We start from the raw sequence: 18,233 nt of genomic DNA, 5'->3' as shown, positions 1-18,233 counted from the left end.
ATGGTGTTCAAATGATTTGGCAGTAACAGAGAGTGGGGTGGATGTGTATTTAATATGTGGGGAAAGAATGGGTTTTATTCGCCATGAAAGTTCGCACAGACAAGGAATTTGCTTTGGCAGGAAGGTGCAAACATTAAACATATAGGAATCTAAAATTTAAATATGAGGACTAACTTTACTAAGGGTACATAACTAGCAATACTAAGTGGAACTAGAGAGGGTACAATTTCTGGGGAAATTGTAGGGTGTGCTTGCTTGCGTCGGTTGCAGAGGGATCCGTTTTTTAATGACATTTTTACTGATATTTCAGTATACTTTATATAAAAAGGCATTATTATTTATAAAGATTACATAGATTTAAAAGCATAATTTTTTGCTGCTCATTTACAACTCAAAATACTAAGAGTGAAGTGTAGAATTAAATAGTTGTCTTCTCATTTCCCCTGCAAGAGGGAATGGTGATCATCAGCCTCATACTTGAATCAAAACGAATACATTTGCCAGACCGGTGTAAAAATGGTCCTAATCTCTATGACTTAAACGTCCTTTTAAGTTTTTCCTTCAGGCATTTAGCCTACTCATATTGCATTCATTCATTAATAAAGAACCCCCTTTGAAGCTTATTCTAACAACAAAGTTGAGACCGGCAGTAGCTATCTCAGATGGAATCGCGATTCAAACAGTACCATCTGCTAACTGAAAATATGCCCCCAAAAACGTAAATAAGCTTGACATTTATTTAGGGGAAAATCTCTCACTCATAAAAAGCTCACTGGTAGCGATCATTGTCAGTAACAACACAAAATGCGATATAGCCCTGCAGGGGCGGTTTTAGGCACGGGCGGACCGGGCAGCCGCCCGGGGCGGCATTTTTTCATGTCACGTGGGGGGCGCACGAGCATAAAATAAATAAATAAAAATCTCTGCGCCGCGAAGCAGTTTTCTCTTTTCTATCATTTCACTGTGTGGGGAATTGGCAAATTGGCGCCCCCTTCAGGCAGCTGCAGGCACCCCTGCTTGCTGAGAAGGTGCCGTGCACAGAAGCTGTGTGAAAAAAGGGGAGGGGGACAGACAGCTCACCTGACTGGGTCTCCCAAATGGAACAGACAGGGGGGGGGGGTCCACTGTATAGTGCAATACTCTAAATTAGTGGGCTAAAGTCAGTTGCACCTCGAATTTCTTCCAAATAACGCACATTTCATTCATAATATTATAAATATAGGCCTAAAGTTCCTGCACATTTTTTTATTTTTTATTTGTGTGAAATGGCTAATAAAAATATGTAACACAAAACGATTGTGGTCACCAAGGTGAATTGGTTTATAGTCTTGACTTCTGGTCGTGAGTGACAGTGTTGGGGGGATGGGAAATCTGTTGACTGTTGAGTGCCAAAGAAGATGGACAGGAAAAGGTCAAGTAAGCCATCAGGTGCCCAATTTCGAAAAAAAAAGAAAAGAAGAATAGGAGAAACGAGAAAAAGATAAAGGTATGCAAATATGTCTCAGTATGATTATTACGGTATCCATGTCATGAATGAAGGGCTAATGTTAATTGGTGGGTATAGGCTAACTCGTTTGTTAGCCTTTTTGCTATGATGCTTGCTATGCAACAACAATATTTCGGTTTTAACTCAACAAACACGAGATAACATTTCACCATAATAGTGTGCTTAGCAACAAAACTGTTACAAGTTCAGTTATTATTTATTTTCATTATTTAGGTTAGGCCCTGTAATTAGCCAACGGAATTTTCAAATCTGTAGGTAGTTTCAAAGACGAACATTTGCTATTTGCTACAACTATATTTTGTGACAAAGTATAGTTTAACGTCATAACTAAAAGTGTTGTTTGTTTGGGCATGCTTATGTAACCCTCCTATTATGTTTGGTGTCAATTTGACCCCAGGCTGTTTTAGCTCTATAGAACATAATCGGTCTTACCATAACAGCCTTTTGATTTCAAGGGGGCGCGAAGGGCGTCTCGCCCTGGGTGTAATTCAATGTAGAACCGCCACTGAGAACATTAATATATCTATCTGCCTATAAGTACGATTACAATATGATCCAGTGCGAAACTGGCGGCAAATTATTTTTTGGAAATGTCGAAATGCTTACTTAAACAATGTCAAATGCGGCACTGCACTCCATAAAAATACGAATTTTACAGAGTGCCTGGTTCTCAAGATAATCGTGCCACTTTGGGGGGGGGGCGCGAAGGGCGTCTCGCCCTGGGTGTAATTCAATGTAGAACCGCCACTGACAAGGGCTTTTGCTAAAAGCCAAGGAGTGAGGGTGGGGGCTTGGTCAGCCCACCCTTTTCAAAAAACCTTGTATGTGTGTCTCCCTAAGCTTGCGTGTGTGTCAGGGGCTAGGATGGGTCTGTGAGAATTTGAATCGTGCGCGCTGTGGAGCAAGAGAGACAGTTCATTGAAAGAAGCCCTAGCAATTAGCCAAGCATGCATATTTCAAATATTCACAATAAATGTACTTTTTATCTTACACTGAACTATTTCTCAGATTTGTGTACTAAACATTGTCAAGAGTCTTCCACTGAACTTGGGATTGAATAGTGGATGTGTAAAGCAATATTTTAGCGTTAACAAAAAAGTATATTTCCCTTTTATTCAATAATTTTGGAGATATGAAGTGGCCTTTGCACGTGGTAACATTTTGTAGTGTCTTCCTCGTGTGTGGAACAGATCAAGTCCCTAGGTCAATGTGGCACTTACTTATGGGCACATGAAATATGTGCCACAGGTGCAACTTCACCCTTATGTTAATAATTTGGCCATTTTGAAATATATTACTCATTGCTTATCACCCTATACAAAGACATAAGTCTTACAAATCAGTTTCGTTTTTCAAGTCAATCGGAGCTACGGTTCATGAGGAGAAGAATCTTTTTGGACAAATCTTTATTGGGTGTGCTTTGCCTTCGGCAAGGGCACAACCTTTGTTCTCTCACATATATATTATTATTGGGTGTGCTTTGCCTTCGGCAAGGGCACAACCTTTGTTCTCTCACATATATATTATTATTATTATTTTTATTATTCTTTTTGCCCCCCTAAAACTCAGTCAATATTTGGCCTACATAGACAACCTAGGTGTCAAAAGTTTCGTCTTGGTAGCGATTGAGTTGCTTCTATTGGGATTTACGTTCTGTTGCATGGTTTAAGTGGAAATTAAGTTTTTGTGGCGAAAAGTGAAGCTAACGGTGGCTAACTTGCTAGCCACAGTCAATGACGCTACTTACGTCACTAACATCACGAAAACTCGCGTGACTACCTCTAGCAGAACATTAGTTTAGCAGCTCGTTAACTTCTGGGAGATAGCTAAGCTAACTGCTTTACTGCAAGGCAGCTGCAGAAACGCCACAAGCAAAGAGACCAGGGTGATAACTATTTACTAATTTTACTTTGTGATATGACACACAATTGTGACGTGTAATGTACAATATAAGCAGATTTTATTTTATTTATTATCTACTTTCGGAAACAGTAGTCTACTATGTCACTGACGCATTAGCATCATGACATTAGCCTCTGTTGCCCGGGCAACACATACTACAGTGGTCTATGATGCATCTGTTTTCAATCGTTAAAATAAACATTCCTCACAAATACATTTTCGTTGTAGGATTTATTATGACATTACATTACAAGTAAACGATTTGTGGGTGAAATTATCATTACCTGTGGTTTCAAACCAGTGTTGCTCACTGAAACGCTGTAGCCTACGCGAGACACTACAAAAACATCTACACAGCTGTACAGTAGGTAATCAATCGGCGACAGAACATGTTCGGCACTCCCCTTACTTAAATCAAAAGTCTTTCAATAGGTGAAAATATCTGACTATTAACCTGAACTTCATTGCCACAGCCTAAACTTTGTCAATCTGTTCATGAAAATAATTAATTTCAGCCTAAACCGTACAACGGAACGTTAAATCCAATTCAACCAACGCAATCGCTACCAAGACGAACACAGCAGTAGTCTAGTACTGTACTGTAGTAGTACAATTTACCGGGGCAGCTTCTCCACACAGGGCTATATCGCACTTGGCGTTGTTACTGACAATGATCGCTACCAGTGAGCTTTTTATGAAAGCGATTTTCCACTAAATAAATGTCAAGCTTATTTACGTTTTTAGGGTTAGGGTTAGGTCAATTTTTACACCGGTCTGACAAATTTATTCGTTTTGATTAAACGATGAGGCTGCCTCTTGCAGGTGAAATAAGACATCTATTTTATTCTACACGTCACTCGTATTTTCAGTTGTAAATGAGCAGCAAAAAAAAATGCTTTTAAATCTATAATCTTTATAAATAATAAGTATGCATTTTTATATAAAGTATACAGAAATATCAGTTGTAAAAATGTCATTCAAAAACGGACCCCTGTGCAACCGACGCAAGCACACCCTACAATTTCCCCAGAAATTGTACCCTCTCTAGTTATTTTTATTATTTGTATTATTCTTTTTGCCCCCCTAAAACTCAGTCAATATTTGGCCTACATAGACAACCTAGGTGTCAAAAGTTTCGTCTTGGTAGCGATTGAGTTGCTTCTATTGGGATGTACGTTCCGTTGCATGGTTCAGGCTCAAGTTAAGTTTTTGTGGCAAAAAATGAAGCTAACGGTGGCTAATTTGCTAGCCACAGTCACTGACGTTACTAACGTCACGAAAACACGCGTGACTACCTGTAGCAGAACATTCGTTTCGCATCTGTTAACTTGGGGGATAGCTAGGCTAACTATAGCTTTACTGCAAGGCAGCTGCAGAAACGCCACAAGCAAAGAGGCCAGGGTGACTATTTACTCATTTTACTTTGTGATGTGAAAGACAATTGTGAAATGTAATGTACAATATTAGCTGATATTATTAAGGAAGTAGGCCCACATCTACTTTCGGAAACAGTAGTCTACTATTTCACTGAAGCATTAGCATGACATTAGCCTCTGTTGCCCGGGCAACACATACTACAGTGGTCTATGATGCATCTGTTTTCAATCGTTAAAATAAACATTCCTCACAAATACATTTTCGTTGTAGGATATAATATGACATTACATTACAAGTAAACGATTTGTTGGTGAAATTATCATTACCTGTGGTTTCAAACCAGTGTTGCTCACTGCAACGCTGTAGCCTACGCGAGACACACTACAAAAACATCTACACAGCTGTTTAGGAAGTCAAACGGCGACAGAACATGTTCGGCACTCCCCTTACTTAAATCAAAAGTCTTTCAATAGGTGAAACTATATGACTACTAACCTGAACTTCATTGCCACAGCCTAAACTTTGTCAATCTGTTCATGAAAATAATTAATTTCAGCCTAAACCGTACAACGGAACGTTAAATCGAATTCAACCAACGCAATCGCTACCAAGACGAACACAGCAGTAGTCTAGTACTGTACCGTAGTAGTAGAATTTCCTGGGGCAGCTTCTCCACACAGGGCTATATCGCATTTTGCGTTGTTACTGACAATGATCGCTACCAGTGAGCTTTTTATGAATGAGCGATTTTCCACTAAATAAATGTCAAGCTTATTTACGTTTTGGGGGGCATATTTTCAGTTAGCAGATGGTACTGTTTGAATCGCGATTCCATCTTCTACTGCCGGTAACGTCGTAGAATAATCTTCAAAGGGGGTTCCTTATTAATGAATGAATGCAATGAGTAGGCTAAATGCATGAAAATATCACGAGAAGGGAAAAACTTAAAATGACGTTTAATTCATAGAGATTAGGTCAATTTTTACACCGGTCTGCCAAATGTATTCGTTTTTATTCAACGATGAGGCTGCCTCTTGCAGGGGAAATGAGAAGACATCTATTTCATTCTACACTTCACTCGTATTTTCATTTGTAAATGAGCAGCAAAACAAATGCTTTTAAATCTATGTAATCTTAATAATCTTAATAATAAGTATGCATTTTTATATAAAATACAGAAATATCAGTTGTAAAAATGTCATTAAAAAACGGACCCCTGTGCAACCGACGCAAGCAAGCACACCCTACAATTTCCCCAGAAATTGTACCCTCTCTAGTTTATTTGTATTTTTTTATTTAATATGGTGGCCGTTATAGGTTCTTAAGGCTTTTTTGTTCCTCATGAGCAGTAAGGCATATGTACTCAATCTCAAAATTTGGGGACTTATGGCCTGCAAAGGGCATAACTTTGAAAATATACATATTGGGCCGTGGCCTGTAGCGCCACCTATTATCTCACGTGGGCCATGTTTGGTATGGTAGTTCCTAATGCTCTGCAGTTTCAACATGCCAAATTTCACAACTTTTTACATTACTGGTCTAGGGGCTGCCATTGACTCTCCATGGAACAAAGAAAATACCAATAACAATAGGTTTTTCCTACAGGAGAAACCCTAATAACAATAGGTTGCCTCCCACCGGAGGGACCCTAATGATAAAACTAACGAAAACAATAGATGCCCTAGCAGCTTTGCTGCTTGGCCCCTAATGAGAGAGAATATAGGTTGTGACTTGATAGAGGCAGACACACCCAAATATATATGAGAGAGAATATAGGTGGTGCCATGCCAAAGGCAGGCACACCCAATGAACAGTACTGGATATTGTTATTGGTTTGGTAAAAGTTGAATAGTATAACAAATTAATGGAACAAACAATGGAACACCAATGGAAAGAGCGAGAAGAGGGAAATCAGGCCTCTAAATAAACTTGAAATTTCCTGTTTGATTTAAATCGCAATGTAGTTACCTTCTGTGTTGGATGCCAAGGGTTAACTTTCTAAGGACATAGCCCCTCCCAAGGCAGGCTCTGTGGTGAAACAGGAGTCTGGTGTTATTTTGACATTCCTTCTGCTGCCCCCATAATGGCTGCTCGTCTGGCCCAGACTGCCGTGCAAAAGCATGGACGCTGGCTTCTGCTATGCCCCACAGCCTCAGTTCTGGTCAACCCCTCTGTCAACCTGTCTAAGTCACAGCACAAGCCTCGGACACAGGAGGATCTCCCACAAGTGAAAACCCTGGAGATGTTGTACAGAATGTTCTGTCAAGGCTACTACAATCGCTTACATGAACTGCAGGTACTGTGAAACTGGCAATGCTCATGAGATCTTTATATGTTGCTGAATAAGTTGATTTTATAGTTCTGGCATGTTTGTACGACCTGTCTGGTACTGCATTCAAAATAGTAACAATTTCTGAGATTACTCAAGGGTTTTATTGTAAGCTCATGCATGGGCATTGTTACTGTATACTTAGTGACAGTATGTTGTAGGGACAATGTTTCATCCAAGATTATTAAAATAATGTACTTTCCATAGCAACCCCTAGCTAGTGCAATGCCATTTGAGTGCCAGCTGACCTTTACAGTGGGGTTTACAGTGCTGTGGAAAGGTGTTGCCCCCTGTCATGTGTTCTGTATTCATGTATATTTGTGTACAGTGAATGTCAACAGATCTATAGTGAGGGAAAAAAAGTTTTGATCCCCTGCTGATTTTGTACGTTTGCCCACTGACAACTAAATGATCAGCCTATAATTTAATGGTAGGTTTATTTGAACAGTGAGAAACAGTATAACAACAAAATAATCCAGAAAAACACATGTCAAAATTGTTATAAATTGATTACCATTTTAATGAGTGAAATAAGTATTTCAGCCCTCTGCAAAACATGACTCAGTACTTGGTGGCAAAACCCTTGTAGGCAATCACAGAGGTCAGACGTTTCTTGTAGTTGCCACCAGGTTTGCACACATCTCAGGAGGGATTTTGCCCCACTCCTCTTTGCAGATCTTCTCCAAGTCATTAAAGTTTCGAGGCTGACGTTTGGCAACTCAAACCTTCAGCTTCCTCCACAAATTTTCTGTGGGATTAAGGTCTGGAGACTGGCTAGGCCATTCCAGGATCTTAATGTTCTTCTTCTTGAGCAGCCTTTGTTGCCTTGGCTGTGTGTTTTGGGTCATTTTCATACTGGAATATCCATCCACAAGCCATTTTCAATGCCCTAGCTGAGGGAAGGAGGTTCTCACCCAAGATTTTACGTTACATGGCCCCGTCCATCGTCCCTTTGATGCGATAAAGTTGTCCTGTCCCCTTAGCAGAAAAACTCCCCCAAAGCATAATGTTTCCACCTCTGTTTTTGACGGTGGGGATGGGTGTTCTTTAGCCTGGTCCTAACCAGACTCTCGTACATTGCATTTGCACGAGATAACATTTCACCATAATAGTGTGCTTAGCAACAAAACTGTTACAAGTTCAGTTATTATTTATTTTCATTATTTAGGTTAGGCCCTGTAATTAGCCAACGGAATTTTCAAATCTGTAGGTAGTTTCAAAGACGAACATTTGCTATTTGCTACAACTATATTTCGTGACAAAGTATAGTTTAACGTCATAACTAAAAGTGTTCCTCCCTAAAAGTTATATTAATATAGCATGCAATAACAGACATTTAGCGTGTAAGGGCATGTTTATGTAACCCTCCTATTATGTTTGGTGTCATTTTAACCCCAGGCTGTTTTAGCTGTATAGAACATAATCGGTCTTACCATAACAGCCTTTTGATTTCAATGGGGGGGGGGGGTGAAGGGCGTCTCGCCCTGGGTGTAATTCAATGTAGAACCGCCACTGTAGCCCTGTGTAGAGAAGCTGACACAGGTAAATTGTACTTGGCTACTACTAACGACTACTGTTGTGTTCGTCATGGTAGCGATTGCGTTGCTTGAATTCGATTTAACGTTCCGTTGTACGGTTTAGGCAGAAATTATTTTTTTTTATGAACAGATTGACAAAGTTTAGGCTGTGGCAATGAAGTTCAGGTTGGTAGTCAGATAGTTAAATCAAGTTTTTCATTAGTGGAAACTAAGGGGAGTTCCGAACATGTTCTGTCGCCGTTTGGCTTCCGAGATGTTTTTTTTACTTGACTGTCTGGCATACAGCGTTGCAGTGAGCTACATTGGTTTGAAACCACAGGTAATTATAATTTCACCAAAAAATTGTTTTGTAATCTAATGTCATAATGAATCCTACAACGAAAATGTATTTGAGAGGAATGTTTATTTTAACGATTGAAAACGGATGCATCACAGACCGCTGTCGTATGTGTCGCCCGGGCAGCCCGGGCAACAGAGGCTAATGTCATGATGCTAGCTAACGCATCAGTAAAATAGTAGACTACTGTTTCCGAAAGTAGATGTACTTCTTAATTATATCAGCTCATATTGTACATTACATTTCACATCACAAATTAAAATAGTAAATAGTTATCAGCCTAGCTTTTTTGCTTGTGGTGTTTCTGCAGCTGTCTGCCATTTTAGGTAAAGCCTAGCTATATCTCCCAGAAGTTAACGAGCTGCTAAACTAATGTTCCGCTAGAGGTAGTCACGCGTGTTTTCGTGACGTTAGTGACTGTGGCTATCAAATTATCCACCGTTAGCTTCACTTTCGCGACAGAAATGTAACTCAAACCTAAACCGTGCAACGAAACGTAAATCCCAATAGAAGCAACGCAATCATGACCAAGACGAACATTTTTACACCGCCGTTGTCTATGTAGTCCAAATATTGACTGATCCTTAGGGGTGGGAAAATAATAATAATAAGATATATGTGAGAGAACAAAGGTTGTGCCCTTGCCGAAGGCAAAGCACACCCAATTAGATTAAAATAAACTGTACAATAAAATATAAAATAAAATATAAGATTCAGTAATTTACAATATAAAATTCAAAAAATACAAATATTACAAAAAATACAATTGGTACAAGATTGTATTGTGCAGTGCAAAAAGCAGTGTGTTTTAAGGGCATTGAGTCATGGAGTCAGTGTGAACCCTTGGCCTTGTTGAAGAGGCCAACAGCGGAAGGGAAGAAACTGTTTTTGTGGGGTGTGGTATTGGTCCTGATGGACCGCAGCCTTCTGCTGGAGGGGAGTGACTGAAACAGGGAGTGACCAGGGTGGGAGGAGTCGGCCACAATCTTCCTCGCTCGCCTCAGGGTCCTCGAGGTGTGCAGGTCCTCGAGGGTAGGCAGATTGCAGCCGATCACCTTCTCAGCAGTGCGGATGATACGCTGCAGCCTGCTCTTGTCCTTGGCAGTGGCAGCAGCGTACGTGGTGGTGATGCAGGAGGTGAGGATGGACTCATTGATGGCTGTGTAGAAGTGCACCATCATTGTCTTTGGCAGGTTGAATTTCTTCAGCTGCCGTAGGAAGTACATCCTCTGTTGTGCTTTCTTGGTGAGGGAGCTGATGTTCAGTTGTTCACAGCAGACTGGCAGTTCCAGAGCCCTATATAAAGAGAGAGGGCAGGTGGAGAAGATCTGGATAGGTAGTTAAGATTAGAAGTGGACCGTATATACTTTGTGACATATCTACGTCTGCGAGTGGTGTGATGAGTGGGAATGCTGAAGAAACATGCTAGATATCATAATGTCCAGATTCTCCACCGTCCTTGTTGGTGACATATGCCCATGCAGGTCTTCTGCAGGTCTCTCTGGATGTCATCTCCTTTGATGTCCCGTGAGAAAATTAAAAAAGGAAACATTTGTTTACATAATTTATTTAATCTTAATAGCACAAACTTTATTTGATGAGAAATGTTCATCTTGGTCACATACGATATCTATATTTCTTCTCTTGTTATTTTTCATTTGAATTTTTTTCAATGAAGATAACATTAAATTAATCAGAAATACACTCTATACATTGTTAATGTGGTAAATGACTATTCTAGGTGGAAACGTCTGGTTTTTAATGAAATATTTACATAGGTGTATAGAGGCCCATTTCCAGCAACTATCACTCCAGTGTTGTAATGGTACATTGTGTTTGCTAATTGCCTTAGAAGACTTATGGATAATTAGAAAACCCTTGTGCAATTATGTTAGCACAGCTGAAAACTGTTTTGCTGGTGAGAGAAGCTATAAAACTGGCCTTCCTTTGAGCTAGTTGAGTATCTGGAGCATCACATTTGTGGGTTCCATTATACTCTCAAAATGGCCAGAAAAAGAGAACTTTCATGTGAAACTCGCCAGTCTATTCTTGTTCTTAGAAATGAAGGCTATTCCATGAGAGAAATTGCGAAGAAACTGAAAATTTCCTACAACGGTGTGTACTACTCCCTTCAGAGAACAGCACAAACGGGCTCTAACCAGCCAGAGTAGAAAGAGAAGTGGGAGTGCACAACTCAGCAAGAAGACAAGTATATTAGAGTCTCTAGTTTGAGAAATAGACGCCTCACAGGTCCTCAACTGGCAGCTTCTTTAAATGGTAAATGGATGCTGTCCTTCTAGGCAGAGTGGCAAAGAAAAAGTCATATCTGAGACTGGCCAATAAAAAGAAACGATTGATATGGGCAAAAGAACACACATAGGACAGAGGAAGATTGGAAAAAAGTGTTATGGACAGACGAATCAAAGTTAGAGGTGTTTGGATCACACAGAAGAACATTTTTGAGACGCAAAACAGGTGAAAAGATGCTGGAAGAGTGCCTGACGCCATCTGTCAAGCAATTACCTGGAAGTACCTGGAGGTAATGTGATGGTCTGGGGCTGCTTTGGTGCTGGTAAAGTGGGACAAGGTAAAAGCGATTTTAAATAAGGAAGGCTATCACTCCATTTTGCAACGCCATGCCATACCCTGTGAACAGCGCTTGATTGGAGCCAATTTCCTCCTACAATGGGACGATGACCCAAAGCACACCTCCAAATTATGCAAGTGTAACTAACGTAACTTAAGGCATCATTGAGAATTGAGAATATCACAATGACCTATATTAATGATACTTAAGCATTAGAAATCAGAATTGGGTTCGGCTCTTGAAGTGAATTGGCTACGACCACTGTTTGAATAGCAAATGCAATATCAAAACATTTATTTTAGCATTCCACAAGGATTGTGAAATCACACATAGAAAACAACAATAACAAATTCCCCCAAAATAGTCAGTCAGTTAAAACAAAAAAGATCAGTCCAGTCAATTAGTTCAATGTTCAACTCAGTTGAGTTTCAATTCAGTTCCTGTGTGGTTAGTTGAATGGAAGGCCTTGTTTCAAATCACTACCCGGGCAGTGTGTGATGATGTTGGAGATCTCATAAATCTTATCTGTATGATGTATCCAAAACGTGCAGTCCACCAGCTTGGCGAGTTGATGGCCACTGGTTACAGTCACACTCCAGAATCGCTGAGTCACTAGGTCACAGGCTCGCCGTAGAATCTCTCTCTCTCTTTCTCTCAACAGTGGCAGAATATGCACAACAACAAAAAACAATCTGCATACACAAATGCAAAATGTCTAATTAGTAGCTATACATAGCTTTATCACTAACACATTCGAAATCAATGTAACTCAAATTCAATTCTATATCACGATAGGACGGCAAAAGGCGTTACAAACATCCTTTATGCTGGCTCTAGGCCTCAAAACATTAGCTATTAAAGTAACCTCGTAGCTGAATAAACATACATGAATTCACGTTACGCCATCTCATCATTAACAACGCACATGTATGCGACAAAATGGCGTTCCAAGGAGCAACGGTAAATTAGCAAAGAAACACATCAATCATCTCCAATTGGTTTTTAAATTGTCAAAGGACATAACAGGAATAGCAAAGTAACAAAGAATACACAGTATATTATAATTTCGTTTTAATCAACTTAAAGTGGCATGATGGCAAATTTCCCTTCTGTAGTACTGTGATGGCATTTTTTGATATAGTTACTAAGAATGTATTTTTAATAGACTGAGGTTGTGTTTAAACAAATGGATGTTGCAGTTGGTCTTAAGGTATTTATGGTGTTGGTTTATGATGCCTGATTGAGAAGCTAGGGGCACGGAGGTTGGGGGATGTTTGAGTTCTGTGGCCTAAAGGGAGATGGATAGATGGATCAGTTGATCTAGCAGCCCTGACCTTTTGGCCGAGGAGATTGTGTCCTGTGTCCTGTTTGTGTTTAATTAAGGGTATCTTTACTGTCCTCATTTAGAGAAAGAGCCGTGACATCAAAAGACTTTGGTCACTTGACCTGGGGGGTTATATTGTCTTAACTGTCACTGACCAGTGTTAGCCAATCACAGAGACCACTGCATTGATGAATTGAACATTTATTAGGGGATCTGTTTTAAGTGTATAAAAGCACAAGCTTTATGATTGTTCTTTATCACTCTGGCGAACGACCTGTGGCTAGCACCTCCTTCGTTAGACTGATCACAAAGTACTTTGTTGATTCATGATTTGTACAAGCAAAATAAATTTATTGTAACCGCCATCTCTTGACTATTCAAATTTACACAGTGCCACTAGAATTTTGCCACCACACTTGGTGCCGAAACCCGGGATCCTCGTCTGCTCAGCGTATCACGGACAAGGACTCCCTTAGAAAAGGTGATCTGATCAATCCGGCATAGCCGCCTTTACCTTTATCCAAAATTTTCAGAGAAAGCGGGACCGATACGAGGGGGTGCTTGACTGGTTGCGCTTTTGCTGACGCGGGATCCTGAAAGAACCGGTAAATATTCTTTTTTGGCTTCTGTGTAATTTGAGTTGTCTAAATGTGTGTTGTTTAGACTATGGTCAATAATTCGGTTTAGTTAGTAATAGGGCAGAGACCGGAGGAGAGCTGTGTCCTGTGTACAAATTGGGAGAACGTTGGAACGTTGGTCCCGTTACGTTAGAGTCGTACAAATTGGGGGAACGTTGGTCCCGTTACGTTAGAGTCGTACAAAAAAAGCATGCAGGAAATGTGCTGACGAGCGCATAAAGGGTAATAATTCACACGTGATATCGTGCTGTGTGTCTTTAAGGCCCTGGGAAATTGGGTCAGGAAATGTATTGATTTCTGAGTCCCAAGAGTAAAATGGTAAAAAGTATACTTTAGAGGATTGGTAAAGATTAAATTGGTAAAGAGTAAATTGGTAATTGGTAATCAGCTGAGTGTTTAATTGGTAATCAGCTGAGTGTTTAAGAAAAAAAAAAGTAAAGAAAAGGGAAAAAAGTGAAGAAAGGCCTGAATTATGAAATTTCAAAGTTAGTAACGCGCGCGTGTTCATTTTTGTTTTATATGTTTTTTTTAAGGTTAAAAGGAGTGAGAGTAACTAATGTGTTAGATTAAACGCTACATACAAATTACAAACATAAAATTTTAATTATTTTTCTTTTGTTTGATTATTTGTAATTTACGATTAGTAGGGGTATATTTTCATTGAAAAGTTGTGTTATTGGTAAATATAACTGTTGGAAAAAAAAAAAGAGAGAAGGGGATAATTATTTGATTTTACTTTGTTTGTTTCTTTCAAGAGGTAAAACATGGGTTGTGGTTCAAGCAAGAATGATGGTCTGGGGATAGATTTATCCTGTCCAAATATCAATTACATGAAACGAAATTATGGCAACAGTAGTTTATCACAAATTTCTGTTTGGATAGATGATTGTGGGTTTCCAGAGGAAGGGTTTCCAGAGGAAGGGTCTTTTTCTCTTAAACAACTTAGAACATTGAAATTCAATCTTACCCGGAAAGAGGAAGAAACTAAAGATTGTTTTTTAATACGAAATAGATTTCAGGCAGATTGGAAAGCTTTCGGTGAATGGAACCAGGAAGGTTTATTACGAGAACAGAGTAGGATAGGGACAAATTCACCTATTTCTCAATGTTTCAAAGTTCGCGACTCAGATCTTCTGGTTGGCCCACTGCGAGCACCTCCAGCACCTCCGGCACTTCCAGCACAAGCAGTACAAGCTCCAGGACCAGTCCCGGTACCAGCACCGCCACCGCCTCAACAGCCAGCTGACCAGGATTTATTGGGTGATCCTGCCGCCGTTGTCCAGGGCGGACAGCCCGATCTGCAGCAGCAGATCGATTATCTACAGGCCCTGCAACAACTGCAGCAGCGATACCAACCACAACCGCTAGCAACGCCAGCGCTGATTCCAGAGATGCGAGATGCGGCTGCAGGTAGCACACCTACGATTAGCCCACCACCAGAATATCAACCACTTTATCCTTCCCTACCGGAACGTTACTTAGAGGGACCGGAAGAAGATGGTAGACAGGAAAAGTACCAGCGTGCTTTTGTGGGGAATGTTGAATCTCCGGATTTCCTGTTAGCTATGGTAGAAGCGCCCGGAGCGAACGGAGGAACTGTGCTCGTTCAAAGGCCATGGACTTTGTCTGAGATCAAAGAAGCAATGGTTCATTTGCCGCTGCCCGGAGAAGTGGGCGGCAATAGAATGGGGGCTGAATTGGTAACCTTCTGTAGAGACTTTAAACCAACTACTCACGAGTCGAGACGTCTTTTAATGACAAAGATTGGGCCACAGTTTTCTCGGATTAATGCTGGATGGCCGGTTGATGACTTGAAACTTTCGAATCCAAATTGGGACCATAATGACAATAACGCATACCGGGTAGCGATAGCTGGTGTGTGCGATCGAGTTCGTGATGCTTTTCCTTTGAGATTGGACATGACAAAAATCAACGGATGTAGACAGAAAGATGGAGAACTTTGTCATGAGTATCTGATACGTTTAACAGAGCTGCATAATGCTCACTCAGGAATAGAGGTACCAGCTGATATTAATCTACCTCAGGTTACTGTGTGGGAGGCCCATTTGAGAAACTGTTTCCTGAATGGAATGGATGCAGAAATCTCCGAAAAAGTTAAGGACATTTGTGTCACATGGGACAGTGCGAAGCTGAACGTGATTGTGGCTCATGCTAATCACGCAGAAAAACGCTTGAAAGAGGCGAGAAAGGCAAAAATGGATAAACGAGAACAGGACTTGCAAATGGCTACTATCACCATGTTCCAGAATCAGAGCCTGAACCAGAACCAAATAAGAGGACGTGGTCGTGGTGGTCGAGGAGGCCGTGGCAGAGGGAACCAGAGAGGGGACCAAAGAGGTCAAGCACCTCAACAACTTGCTAGGAATGGACGGCCAATGGCGGGTTGGGATGCCTGCTTTATCTGTGGACAGATGGGACATTGGAAACGGGACTGTAGAGAGTTTTTGGAGGCTGGGAATTGACTAAGTGTGGGCCGCCGAGAGGAGAGTGAGTTGCGGACTGAGACAGACGGAGAACTTCAAACTGGTGACGTAACAGATCCCGATTTACACACACAAATTGTAAACACTATCAGACGAATTGAAGAAAGTGAGATTCCGTTAGAGGGAACTTATGTTAAATACTCTTCAGAACCTTTTAGATGTTTGCCGGTTATAACATTGTGGGTACAAGGACAAAGGATTGAATTTTTAGTTGATTCGGGAGCCACTGTATCTGTGTTAACAGAAGATAGTTTTTCTGTTCCTCCTAAATTGAGTGGTAGGAGTACTGAGTCGATAGCGGCTTCAGGTACTTTGACTAAAGAATGGTATACAGTGCCGTTGACTTGTAAAGATTCTGTAGAAGGGATTGTGAAACATTCTTTTTTGTTTTCCACTTGTTGTCCGATGAATTTGTTAGGACGAGATTTGATTTGCAAACTCGGTATTTGTTTGATTTCTACGCCGGAAGGGATTACTTTGTTGAGGAAAAATGAGGTTGAATTGAATATGTTAAACCATTCTTTTGTGAAATATGGCATGGGTACACCAGAATATGTTTACAATTGGAAATTGAGTCTGTTGGCTGTGTGTTCACTGAATTCTCAACTTGTTGACGAAGCGCGCATGCGTGTCAGTTCAATGGATGTCGATTGTTATGATGTGAAGGACCTGCACGTGGTAGCTCGTACCAGTGAGGGCAGAGATGATGTTTTTGAAGAAAAATGGTTTAGACAAGATCATTTGAATGAAAAATTTACGTTGAAAAATATGTTTTGGTCAGAGAACAGATGTGCTGTTTTTGTTTCTTTGTCAAATATTAGAACAAATTGTAAGTTGTCATACTCTCGTTTTGGAAAAGATATCCAGACAAATTTCCCATATTGCGAGGTTGATTCGTTTCCTCATGTCGCTCTTGTCAAAGACAGACATGATGCATGGTCAGATTTGGGTTTATGGGTTAAGCAATGTGAGGGACAGCAATTTTGGCTACAAACACAGGATTATTGCGTGTTCATTATGTTCAGTGGTACAGACAGTGAGGTCTGTTTTGTTAGAAGAGAAAACACTTCAGTTTGCGCATGTTGAACCACAATGTGATGTTACTTTGATACCTGCATTACGGGATATACCAAAAACGCTCTGGGCTCAGGGTAAATATGATGTAGGTTTAATTAAAAGCATGGAACCTATTGTGATTATGCCTAAATCAGATTTTAGGCCTCGCGTGCACCAATATCCTTTGAAACAGGAAGCAATTGATGGCATAACGCCAGTCTTCGAGTCACTTTTGAAAGCAGGGGTGATTGTACCTTGCAGGGGTTCTACAGTTCAAACACCAATATTTCCTGTAAAGAAAATTAGAGATGAGGGGCAGCCTACTGAATGGAGATTTGTTCAAGATTTAAAAGCAGTAAATAATGCAGTGTTTCCAAGAGCTTCAAATGTTGCAAACCCTTATACAATTTTAAACCAAGTTCCAGATAATTGTGGTTGGTTTACTGTTGTAGATTTAAGCAATGCATTTTTCAGTGTGCCTGTTCATACCGATAGCCAATTTTGGTTTGCCTTTTCATTCAACGGTAAAACTTATACATGGACTCGAATGCCACAAGGCTTTGTGGACAGTCCTACGTATTTTCACGAGGCGTTGAAAAATGATCTTGATTTGTTGAAACTTACAGAGGGTACAGAGATATTACAATATGTTGATGATATATTATTGACAAGTCCTACTAAAGAGCAATGCGAAAAGGACACGGTACAACTGTTGTGTCATTTGGAAAAATGTGGCCACAAAGTTAGCACTTCAAAATTACAGTTTGTACGAGAAAAGGTGATTTTCTTGGGTCACGAATTGACGAAAGAGGGAAAGACTCTCTCTCAAAAGAGAATTGCTGCTGTGCAATCGATTCCTAAACCTATTACTGTTAAGCAGATGAAAAGTTTTCTGGGGATGACGTCTTATTGTAGGACGTTTATAGTAAACTATTCTGTGCTCGAGTCCCCACTGAGTGCTTTGGCTCATGGTATTGGGCTGGGGGCGCATGATAAAATCACGTGGACTCCTGAGGCGGAGAATGCCTTCAGGGAGTTGAAATTAGCATTGCAAACAAGCCCTACTTTGGGGTTACCTGATCAAGAAAAACCTTTCACACAGATGGTTGATGTGAAAAATGGCTTTATGGTTTC

At 40.4% G+C, this 18,233-nt stretch overlaps 1 protein-coding gene across 2 annotated transcripts in view; it reads left to right on the top strand.

Annotated features, from left to right (window-relative positions):
- The first annotated feature begins 6,854 nt into the window (after positions 1–6,854).
- Positions 6,855–18,233, top strand: part of LOC134017599 (sterol 26-hydroxylase, mitochondrial) — a 75,602-nt gene continuing 64,223 nt past the window's right edge. The window contains exon 1 of one of the 2 annotated variants that reach the window (XM_062457419.1): positions 6,855–7,082. In XM_062457419.1, coding sequence (XP_062313403.1) covers positions 6,870–7,082 — 213 coding nt within the window. In that variant the 5' untranslated portion in view covers positions 6,855–6,869. The remainder of the gene's footprint in view (positions 7,083–18,233) is intronic. The other variant, XM_062457418.1, reaches the window with a different exon arrangement.

Source organism: Osmerus eperlanus, chromosome 3 (assembly GCF_963692335.1).
Source record: "Osmerus eperlanus chromosome 3, fOsmEpe2.1, whole genome shotgun sequence".
Lineage (NCBI taxonomy): Eukaryota > Metazoa > Chordata > Actinopteri > Osmeriformes > Osmeridae > Osmerus > Osmerus eperlanus.
The sequence above is the reverse complement of the archived record's forward strand: the minus strand, read 5'-3'. Positions and strand labels throughout refer to the sequence as shown.